Source organism: Hippocampus zosterae, chromosome 2, assembly GCF_025434085.1.
Source record: "Hippocampus zosterae strain Florida chromosome 2, ASM2543408v3, whole genome shotgun sequence".
In the NCBI taxonomy this organism is placed as follows: Eukaryota; Metazoa; Chordata; class Actinopteri; order Syngnathiformes; family Syngnathidae; genus Hippocampus; species Hippocampus zosterae.
Window position 1 is genome coordinate 9,417,030 of NC_067452.1, and position 11,569 is coordinate 9,428,598.

At 44.2% G+C, this 11,569-nt stretch overlaps 1 protein-coding gene across 2 annotated transcripts; it reads left to right on the top strand.

Annotated features, from left to right (window-relative positions):
- The first annotated feature begins 3,284 nt into the window (after positions 1 to 3,284).
- Positions 3,285 to 8,753, top strand: LOC127592168 (kelch-like protein 41b). Of its 2 annotated transcripts, XM_052052702.1 has the most exons (7): positions 3,286 to 3,721; positions 3,817 to 5,005; positions 5,252 to 5,409; positions 5,965 to 6,072; positions 7,301 to 7,486; positions 7,559 to 7,705; positions 7,785 to 8,753. In XM_052052702.1, the coding sequence occupies exons 1-7, from the start codon at positions 3,687 to 3,689 to the stop codon at positions 7,894 to 7,896; spliced, it is 1,935 nt and encodes a 644-aa protein (XP_051908662.1). In that variant the 5' UTR covers positions 3,286 to 3,686; the 3' UTR covers positions 7,897 to 8,753. The 2 variants fall into 2 exon arrangements, with proteins under 2 accessions (XP_051908656.1, XP_051908662.1); XM_052052696.1 differs by having other exon boundaries at positions 3,285 to 5,005.
- The last annotated feature ends 2,816 nt before the right edge of the window (positions 8,754 to 11,569 follow it).

The following is an 11,569-nucleotide window of genomic DNA, read 5'->3' on the forward strand; positions in this document are numbered from 1 at the left end:
AAAATTGAGTTCCGTTGTATTTTATTTAGCCATCGTACAATGTACTCACGTTTTTCGATCAATCATCACCCAGAAATGCTATTCTCGCTGTATCTTCTCCCATTGGGTTCCATCTTAAGGAAACATAGTATTCCCTTCCACTGCTATGCAGATGACTGCCAGATCTATGTCCCACTGAGCAAGAAAGACGCCTTCTCATTAAGGCCACTCCTATCCTTTCTGGAAGAAATCAAAACTTGGATGGCACAAAATTTCTTGAAATTCAAGGAAAAGAAGACAGAGGTGATATTGTTTGGTCCCAGTGGCCCTTGTACATTCCATCCTGTAGACTTGGGCCCCCTGTCTCCTTATTTGAAATCAACAGTCTCAAACTTGGGCCTTAAACTGGACAGTGATTTCAAACTCGATCGGCAAATTGGTGCCGTTGTTAAATCCTGCTTCTTTCACCTTAGACAGCTGGCCAAAATAAAACCTTTCCTCTCACATGAACACTTTGAGAAAGTAATCCATGCCTTTGTCATATCCCGGCTCGATTACTGTAATGCCCTGTACTTTGGAGTCAGCCAGTCCTCCATTAAGCGCCTTCAGCTGGTCCAGAATGCCGCTGCTCGCCTCTTGACTGGTACTCGTAAGAGGGAGCATATAACTCCTACTCTGGCATCCCTTCATTGGCTCCCCATTCCTTTTAGAGTTATTTTCAAGATCCTCCTCTTTGTTTTCAAATCTCTAAATAATCTCGCGCCACTTTACCTCTCTGAGCTCATCCGCCCCTACACACCTGCCCGACGCCTCAAGTCTGTGGACCAGTCTTTGTTAGAAGTACCAAGAACTAAACTGAGGCTCAGAGGGGATCGAGCCTTTTCTGTTGCTGGTCCCTCTCTCTGGAATGACCTCCCACTGAACATTCGGCAAGCCTCCTCGCTGCCCATCTTTAAAGCCCTCCTCAAAACCCACTTGTATTCTTTGGCGTTCGACTCGGCATGATTTTACTGCTTGGTGCTTTCTACCGCCTTTATTACCATTTCGTCTTACTGTTTACTGTGAATGTTAAATCGCTCCATGTACAGCACTTTGTATGCAGCGATGGCTGTTTGAAAGTGCTCTATAAATACTGTTGACTTGACTTGACTTGACCTAGAAATCCAAAGTGCTCATCCTCTGTATCAGAATCGAACAATTGTGCAAGTACCGGTAATCCATCAAAAACACCGTGTTCCCTCTTGTTGTCAGAGTCACTCTCATTGCCATGTGGCTCCACAGAAATGATGCCGGGTTTGCCAAAAACTCGAACAACAGTGCCACAATCCATTTGCAAATGGTGGCATAACTCGCCCAGCGCTGCCTCTCACTTTTTGTAAAGTTGTGTTTGCCATCGATCATCTATTGTTCCCATGTCGTTCGCAACTTTACTTTGAACGCCCGGTTGATGCCGATGTCCACTGTTTGGAATTCTTTAGTCAAGCCTCCGGGAATAACGGCAACCTCAGAGTTCATTTGCTTGACTTGGTTTTTCACCGCTGCTGTGAGATGGGCACTCATGCCAAAAGCATAACTGATGGCTCTTTCTACTCTTTGAAGAATTTATTTTCGGGGGTTCTTAAAAACCAAAACCGAAGTTGTTTTGCAACAATACACATTGCCACACTCTATACAGGTGTTGGTAACTGCTTGGGGCGACCCTTTAGTGCCACTTACACGACCACCCTTCACTCATTGGCGGACTGCTCCCCAGCATGCCTGTCCTCTCTCACGTCTGCCTTCTCTCTCTCTCTCTCTCTCTCTCTCTCCCTCCCTCTCCATATATGTATATATACACGCCAACCCTTCCCTGATTGGCCGAGTTCTTTCCCGCATGCCTGTCCACAGTCACTTCCGCCTTTTCTCTATATAAACAGCGTGTCGGCTGTCAGTCAGATTTTGGAACTCAGCGCATACAAAAGACGCTCCGCACCATAAGGCGTCCTGTCCATTTTGTAGAAAATTTAAGACTTTTAATGGTGCCTTATAGTCATGAAAATAAATTGTTTTCTGGAATGCAAATAGAACACATTTACTCGTCGACCTTTAGTTTCAGTTGAGAAACACACTTTTAAGAATTTGCATGAATATTGGAACTATTCTTGCAGGATCAATTGATACGCAGGCCTCTTGAACTCCCAACTGTGTCCGTGCGCCACAGCCTTCTTCAATGGACTCCACTCTTTCCTTCTGCTTAAATTACATGTGAGGTACTCGACAAGTGGCGTAGTCTGATCTATGTTTAGGACTACCCACTGGAGAAATATTACCTCACTCCACACACTCCTGACACACGTTGGACTAAAGGAAGAACATGGTAACCCAGGATGCAATTGATCCAGTCAAATTAGCCGTTGGTTTCACTCAAAACACATTTATTGCCTTAGTTGATGAAAATTAACAGCTTGTTGAACACTTTATTTGTACCACCGTGAAAGAGGACCAATGCATCTTGCACATTGTGTAGTTCACCTTTTAGTGCTCATCGCTTCTGCACCGCACTTGCACTGCTCCAATTTTGGAACGGTTTGTAATTGTCTGTCTACTCCAAATAATGGTTAGTCATCAGTTGAAACCTTTGCATGGATTTTGATCATCACATTGATCCGTTGTGATGAGTAGTCAAGTTACAACACATTTTGTAGATCTATCAGTGTGTAGTTTTTCAAACATGAGCAACTGTTCTTGTTCTCATTAAATATCATAATGATGCATGATGACAATTGTTAGATTTTGATTTCATTTGAGTCCTAATTTGAATGTCCGATTTCAGCACCTCTGTCGATACCCATCACACATGCACCTGATTTTTTTTGTCATGATAACCCACTCATTACTCACTAAGAATTTAAAGAAAATGCTCCTCGGGTTCGCAGAATTAAAAAAAAAAGAGTGCGAGACATGCACTTTTGTGGGGGTTCTTCACAACAACCCACAAAGTTTCTTAAGAAATTGAGTTGTATTTGAATTAACATTGAAATGAATAAACAGCAATTATTGGCATTGGCGTTAATGGAAAGACACATCACAAAGATGTGATGAAATACCGGTATGTAAAATAAAGAGACCAATATGTGAGTAATCACACATGAGTCCGAAGTATTAGGAGGGGCAAGACGAAAACTACCATACTGTCATCTGCAATTGAGTGTCAGTACGCTGCTATCAAACGTGTGCCGTATATTCAGGCTGTCTGCTGAAGAATGTGAAACTATAATTTCTTTAACGTGCTATCATCCCCCTCATATCAAAGCCACCTGTAAAATAAAACCATGTTTAATAGATTTTTCTTGCTCCTGAAAAAATATTAATTGGACCTATTAGCTTGTAAAAAGAGGGACAAATGTGTTTGGTTCCCCTCCCCCCAACTTCTGAACTGCTTAGTCTAGATATTGTCGCTGTCGGCGACTCGCCGTCAAAATATCATACAGTGAGTTTAACCTTTTATTCCAATCCCCGTTTTTTATGTGAGAGCGGCAGCTCTAAATATATCCTTAGTACCCTTAGTTATCCTTGAGCCAAGCCATTCTTGGGCTGTGACACAATTGTCTTTACTCTCTAATCTGGCCACTCGAAGAGCTGAATCATGGTGGGAGACCCTCAGCAACCAGTTGCTCCTTTCCGTCTGGGACAGCAGCTGCTGGACAGCGCAAGGCCGGTGCGGCGCAATGATTTGGCGCTGGCAGATTCCTGGGGAGATGAGGTAGGCAGGGGCAGCTATATTTAGATGGATGGCTGGATTCAATTGCAGGGGCTTCACACGGCGACCCTTTTCTCTCTGCTGCCCTTTCTAAACAGGATTGACTACCTAAAGGACCCAAGCTCGACGTCGCCATCCTTTCTCGACAAATCCGCTCTGCTCATTCAACTTTTCCCCAACATCATGGACCCCAATACCATGAAGGAGGAGCTGCGCCTTTTTCAGAGCACTCTGCTCCAGGATGGTCTGAAGGAGCTGCTGAACGAGAAAAAGTTTGTCGATTGCACCTTGAAGGTTGGCGACCGCAGCCTCCCCTGCCATCGACTGATCATGGCCGCCTGTAGCCCTTACTTCAGGGAGATCTTCTTTACAGAAGACGGGAAGGAGGTGGAGAACACCAAAGAGGTGGTCCTGGAGAATGTTAATGCCTCAGTCCTGGACATGATCATTCAGTACCTCTACTCTGCGGAGATTGACCTCACAGATGACAACGTTCAGGATATCATCGCTGTTGCAAACAAATTCCAGATCCCTTCGGTTTTCACCGTTTGTGTCAACTACCTGCAGAAGAAGATCTCCGTGGGCAACTGCATGGCAATCTTCAGGATGGGCCTCGTGCTCAGCTGTCCCCGGCTTGCCATCGCCGCTCGCAACTTTATCGCCGACCACTTTGAGCTACTACATAAAGACGACGACTTCCTCCGACTCGCAGCCCACGAGCTGTTCGCCATCATTGGGGGAGATTCGCTGAATGTGGAGAAGGAGGAGGTGGTATTTGAATCAGTCATGGCCTGGGTTCGTCATGACAAGGATAAGCGTGTCAAGGTTCTGAAAGACGCTTTCAACTGCATCCGCTTCCGCCTGCTGCCTGAGAAGTACTTCAAAGAGAAAGTGGAGACTGATGACATAATCAAGGCGGACCCAGAACTCCAGAAGACAATTCAGGTTATCAGAGAAGCCTTTAAGGGGAAACTTCCCGAGAGGCCCAAGAAAAAGGAAGGGGCAACGAAAGAAGGAAGCGAGGACGAGGAGAGCCCTTTCCCTGGCTTTCTGAACGACGATCGTAGACACGGTATGTACACGCGGGACTTCATCCTGATGGTGAACGACTCTGCGGCGGTGGCGTACGACGTGAACGAGAACGAGTGCTTTCTGGCGGCAATGTCGGAGCAGGTGCCACGCAACCATGTCAGCCTGACGTCACAGAAGAACCAGCTCTACATAATCGGGGGGCTGTTTGTGGATGAGGAAAACAAGGATGTTCCTTTGCAATGTTACTTCTACATGGTAAGTATCTTTTTCTCAGTAGGAGAAGGCTCTATTTTTAGAGTTTTAAGTTTGCACATTGTATGTAGATTAGCAGATGGAATGTGTGTGTCGATTTAGTTTCAATGCAGAGAGACATTCACATGCATTCAATTGTGTGTCTTTTCTTTCCATGCCTTTACGCAGATCAAGCCATGTAAACACACAAAATGTCTCGAAAGTGTATGTTTCCGTAAAGTTCACTGAGATATGTCTCTTTTCCTTCAGTTGGATCCTCTTGCCTCGGACTGGGTCGCCCTGCCACCCATGCCCTCTCCGAGATGCCTTTTCAGCATCGGCGAGAGTGACAGCTTGCTGTTTGCTGTGGCTGGAAAAGACCTGCAAACGAATGAGTCACTGGACACTGTCATGTGTTATGACATCGAGTAAGTAGAATTGTTGTTTCTTCACTTTTGATCTCTGTAACCGTAGTCCTTTGAGGGTACCGTATTTTCTGGCCTATAAGGCGGACCTAAAAGCATTCCATTTTCTCAAAAGCTGACAGTGCACCTTATAATCCGATGCGGTTTATATACGGATCGATATTCTGATTTCTTGGCCATCGTATTTTAAATGTTTTGTAAAGCGCTTTGTTACAGCTACAGTGGTTGTGAAAGTTCAACATAAATCAAGCTGTATTGTATTGTATTCCCCATAGCATAGGTCCCTCTCGTGGATGCATAACATAACCTCAGCCACTACTATTGTAGCTTCTATTCCACGCGCCTTATAATGCAGTGCGCCTTATATATGAAAACCGTTTTAATATAGGCCATTCATTGAAGGTGCGCCTTGTATTCCCAAGCGCCTTATAGTGTGGAAAATACGGTGTACTGTAGTACTGATGCTTATCAATTGTGGTAATTTATTCAATTTACCTTTCCTCATAAAGGAGCAAAGTAGGAGTATGTCGCATTAAGACTCCTATATTCCTCTTCCAGAACGATGAGGTGGAGTGAGAGTAAGAAGCTTCCTCTCAAGATCCACGGACATGCTGTGGTGTCCCACAAGGGGCTGGTCTACTGCATTGGCGGCAAGACAGATGACAAGTGAGTCTACTGTTTGTTTGCAGGACTAAATTCAGGTGTCATGCATCAGAAAAACAGAGCCTTGCATGACAAGGGTTTTTTAAATTTTTGTTTTTTGCCGGGGCACAAGAAGACCTCAAGCCTCAGGATTAAACGCTCTCTCTGTATCTGCGTATTCAGCCGTCAGTCGAGTACAGCAAGTGATGAGCAGGTGTCAGTCCTAGAGGAAAAATACATACACACTGTATGTGTGAAGCAGCCGTCGCAATGTGTCAGTGCAAATTTTTCTTGACAAGGAAGCTTCATGCACCCACAATAAAGTCCTTCACGCAAAGAGAAACGCAGCAGCTGAAAAGACATATATGCGGTAGTCAGAAAAAAACAATTGGTGATATTTACTTGGATTAAAAATATAGTTACCGGTATGTTTTTTTTCACTTAGAAATTCAAAGTAAATTTTACGTTTCTGAGTTGACTTGTATAATATACAGTAAATATATATATATTTTTAAATAGTGACTCATTGTTGCTCCTACTCTGAGTTAATTACTTGCTGGTGTCAGGCAAAATACTCATACTTCCAAGAGCAGTTTTTGGGATCTTCTTTTGCTAGTACTAACATGAGGAGTGGCATGGCTCAGGTGATAGAATGGCTTTCTCCCAACCTGTAGGTTGAGGCTGACATATATGTGACATATACTGTATATATATGACTGTGCAAGTAAAATCTACTCAAAAACTGTCCTTGTGGAATTTACTTACGGTCCCCGAGTGAAAAAAAAATTAAGTGAATATCAGCCCAAATTGTTTCCAGATATAGTCAGTCTGGGAGAATCTGTTTGCTAACATAAAGAAAGGCATAAAAAGACCACATTGCATTTAAAAAAGATATAAAGAATTACATATTTCTTATTTGAATTTTGACTAACAGAAATCGTGTGATTGACTCCATATATGGAGCCCTTCATTCACAGTGTACTGTGAGTCCAATTGACAACTCTGCACCACTTGAGCCCAATGTAAGTGGACAGTAACTACAAAAACGATACATTTTTACATTATTGTCTCAACTTTTTTATTTTGGTCCACACCAAACCATTTTGGATTTCTCCGCAGCACCCGCGCTACCAAAGCACCCGGAGAATTCGTCATTTAGTTTTTGCCCAACCCTGTGAATTGACAAACGATTAACCAAAAACAGCACCCACAAACCATACCACTTACCTTCATTTTTCCTTCTTCTCTACAGCAAAGCTCTCGGCAAGATGTTTGCGTACAACCACAAGCAGTCGGAGTGGAGGGAGTTGGCAGCCATGAAGACACCCAGAGCAATGTTTGGGACCGTCATCCATGATGGCAAGATCATAGTGGCTGGTGGAGTGAATGAGGGAGGCCTCACTGCCTCCTGTGAAACCTACAACTTTGCGACAAACAAGTAGGTGCTATGTTTAACTCTGTGTGTAATTTGTTTTCTGCTTGACCTTATCCTCTGGTTGATTCTCACCAGGTGGGAGCCTTTTGCGGAATTCCCCCAGGAGAGGAGCTCTGTCAACTTAGTGAGCACCGGTGGCTCCCTGTACGCTGTGGGCGGCTTCGCCATGATTGAAATGGAGAACAAGGAGGTGGCTCCCACAGAGGTCACCGACGTCTGGCAGTAAGTCTTCATTTTTGGCAGCATGTTGCACGAGCTCCGATTGGACCGAGCTGTGACAGATCTCACGCTCCTGCTTTAGGTATGAGAACGACAAGAAGCAGTGGAGCGGCATGCTGAGGGAGATGCGTTACGCGGCCGGCGCTTCCTGCGTGTCCATGCGCCTGAATGCAGCCAGGATGCCCAAACTGTAAACAGAGGCGCCTCACCTTTACAGCATCCTTCCCATGTCCACTTGCTTTCTCAACCCGGTCGGCTTCCTCTGAGGTGTCTCATTCTCTATGCTCACATTCTGAAAGCCAAGCTGGCCTCAGACACCGAACGTATTCTACTCTGATGATTTGAATCTGCATCACAAAGGCACGGCCCCCTCTTCAAAGCCTCATCATCAACCCCTCAGTTCCAAGGAAATGACTCTATCTCAAGCTCTGTTTGCAGCATTTTGTAAAAGAAACATTATTACACCGTTTGGGATGTGTGAACTCCGAGACAGCATACTGACAATTTAGACTTAAAAGAGAGAAGGGGACTATTGCAGTTGAAGCTATTGGTAAGATTCATCTGTTAGGAGTTAAATGTCATTGCCATGCACGCATGAAATTATTTTTACAGAATAATGGCACAGTTGCCGACACCATACGAATGTAAATAGTTAAACAGGTAGGTTCTCCACAGCAACTCAAGCTGGGGCAATCAAATCCGAACCAAGCCTTGTTGCATGAACTGTTGAAGCCTTCTCGGATGAAAGGCCAAACTCAGACAACCTGAACCGTCCAGTTGCGATTGATTTCGTGAGGTGAGAACGAAATGACCTGGGTTATTGAGAACATTCACGAGCATGGACCAGTGAAGCAGTAAATGGAAGGACGTGCAACGTACCTCCATTGAAATGTAATTAAGGGGAAGACATCCCACCGGTCTCATTACCAATATGCACTGTAGATGCATTCTCCTAGCATTTGCAATTTAACCAATGTGTTTTCAAATGCTTCATTTTATGTATAAAAAGTACAGCCTTGCACAGAAAAATAAAAAAAGCGGTGTTGTGACATTAGGTAGTAAATCTTATGGCACAAATCTTAAGGTGTAACTGACCTTTGAAGAAAAAGAATTAAAGACAAGTGTATAAATCGGAATCCAAAATATAACAAGAATAAAGTCAGAATTTTGTTTTATATATTCTCTATTGATATAGCTGTGTGACGGAAAATCTTTTGTTTCCGTTGTTCACTCATCCACCAGAAACGATTTTAACAAATAGTTCATGATGTTGCTCAATGACTTTACAGCAGATCGCAGGAGCGCGTCACCCTGTCATTGTCTGTTGTGTTTAAGTTCACGAGGGAATCGTGTTATCATGTCTGTCCATCCATTATTGGAACTGCTTTATTCTCCCGAGGGTAACGTGCATCCTAGAGCCCATCCCAGGTGACTTTGGGCAGTAGGAAGGGTACACCATGAATTGGTTGCCAGCCAATCGCAGATGATATAACTTATACAGTGTATATTCTGTTCCCATCCAGCTATTTGCAATAATTTTACTCTTTTTTTTATCTAATGATTTCGCTCAGCGTGGCTAATGAGCTAAACATTCAGTTTAATCTGGATAGCATGTACAGTGTGCATGCAAGAATTGCTTCAAAAGTACAACAGGGTGATGATGCCGCAAACAAGGGTACAATCCACCTAGAAGACTTTGCAGCGATGTTATGTGACCCCAAAGGAATGGTGACGCTCTGCATGAGTGTAGCAGGTAAACTGGAACCTATTCTAACTGATTTTGGGCAAGATGAGGTTACACTGGACTGGTCGCCAGCGCATGCACTACCATTTGCGCTGAGATTCACACTTGGACAATTAACTTAACATGCATGTTTTGCGCAAGGAAGCCCGAGTACACCCAAAAAATAAATACATTTAAAAAACCATGAAAGTGCAGAGAGTGTCACATTTTGCGAGGTAGTGCATGGAGGATCCCAGTTTCATGATTCGGTTTAAGGACCAACAGGTGGCACTCTAGGGCTCCCCGGGCAGCTGCACACCTGTTGGTCATTTGGTAATTAGTTGTATAAAAGGACTCCTGCCCGAACACTCGGTGTCAGGTCATTGTTGCTTCTCGCCACTGTCATGTGTGTTGCTGTTTGCTCTTGTTTTCTGTCATGTTTAGTTCATTGTTATGTTTTAGATTTAGTCATGGTTTTTGTTTAGTACTTTGGACTTTGTGTGTTTTGGATTTAGTTTTCTTTGTTTTAAATACAATTCCTCAAATACACCCCGCTCCTCCCTCCTGCCTGCTTTTTGGGGTCCACCACCACCACCCTCCTACGTGACACCCAGGAGGAGGAGCATGGTGTACTGAACAAAATGTATTCACGAAAAACACTTGCAGGGTACACTGGAAAAAACTCAAATAGTCGAACAAAGTCCTGGAAATCACAAGAAAGCAAAGTAGCAAAAACCTATGACGGAAACAAAACATGGCGCACACACACACACACACACACACACACACATACACACACACACACACACACACACACACACACACACACACACACAATGACCCAACTACGACTGCCAGAACCCAGGGAACTAAATACAAGCAAAGTGACGAGACAACAAGAAACACCAGGACAAGACACAAAGGGTTAAGGGAGCTGATTGGTTCAACACAAGGGACACGGATGACGAGAACAGGTGGAGACAAAAAGGGTACATGAGGAAACAAAACCAAATGTAATCTAAACAAAAACATAATGGGGAGACAAATCAAATGCCCACACAGTAGGGCCTGAACCGAGATCTGAACCCATGGAACCTTTACTGTGAAGCAGATGTGCTAACCACCCCCTTGTCATAAGAGTCAATTTACAGTCGTCACAAAACGAAGTTGGAGGCTGATGGGCACAGGCCAAGATGTAAATTCCCGAATAATGACAATGCGTCCTTGACAACAGTGGGATAGATGATGGGGAGTCGCAGCCACAGGGTTCTAGTATCAGGATGATGATGTTAGGAAGGGATCTGCAACTTAAATGTTGGCGAGGGCCACAATTTTTGAGCAGTGCTACTGAGTGGGCTACATAGCACCACACACTCTTCCTTAATATATTTAATTTTTGATAATACATTTTTCAATGCATGTATGAATGATCAACTTTCTTTCAGTGCAAAAGGCATTCTTGCATAAAAATTACTATTCAAGGGCGGCAGAAAACAGCTGAACAAAAAACCAACACTAAAAAGCAAGAATTTAATCTTCATATTTTTTTCACAAAAACATACTCACTCAAAATGTTTCTTTTTATGAGGTACTACGTTTTCCCTGTATGTCATTCCATCCATCCATTTTCTGATCCGCTTTATCCTCACAAGGGTTGCCTGGGGCGCTGGTCCCAGTTGTCTTTGGGCAATAGGTGGGGGGGGGGGGGGACACTGAACCGGTTGCGAGCCAATCGCAGTGCACACAGAGACGAACAACCATCCACGCTCACACTCACACATGAGGGAGAATTTCGAGTGCTCCATTAACCTGCCATGCATGTTTTTGGAATGTGGGAGGAAACCAGAAAGTACCCAGTGAAAAACGACGCATGCCCGGGGAGAACATGCAAACTCCACACAGGAAGGCCGGAGCCTGGATCGAACCCATGACCTCTGCACTCTGAGGTCGACGCGCTAACCACTGAACCACCAGGCTGCCTATATCATTTCCAATCCGCAAAAAAAATACTAGCTCTCCGCACGTTGTAGCATCGGGCAGTATAACACACGGCGTAAATGCGATGAAAACATTTCTGCCATCAAGTGGTGACTGGTGATAAAATTACTGTCAACCCCTGTATATTTACAGTTCGGAAACAGCGG

Bases quoted from the DNA above. Each gene is read 5' to 3' on its own strand.
- LOC127592168 (XM_052052696.1), top strand. From the start codon at position 3,746: ATGGATGGCTGGATTCAATTGCAGGGGCTTCACACGGCGACCCTTTTC. The intron at 5,006-5,251 runs GTAAGTATCTTT...CTTTTCCTTCAG, and splicing joins TGCAATGTTACTTCTACATG to TTGGATCCTCTTGCCTCGGA. The intron at 5,410-5,964 runs GTAAGTAGAATT...TTCCTCTTCCAG, and splicing joins GTCATGTGTTATGACATCGA to AACGATGAGGTGGAGTGAGA.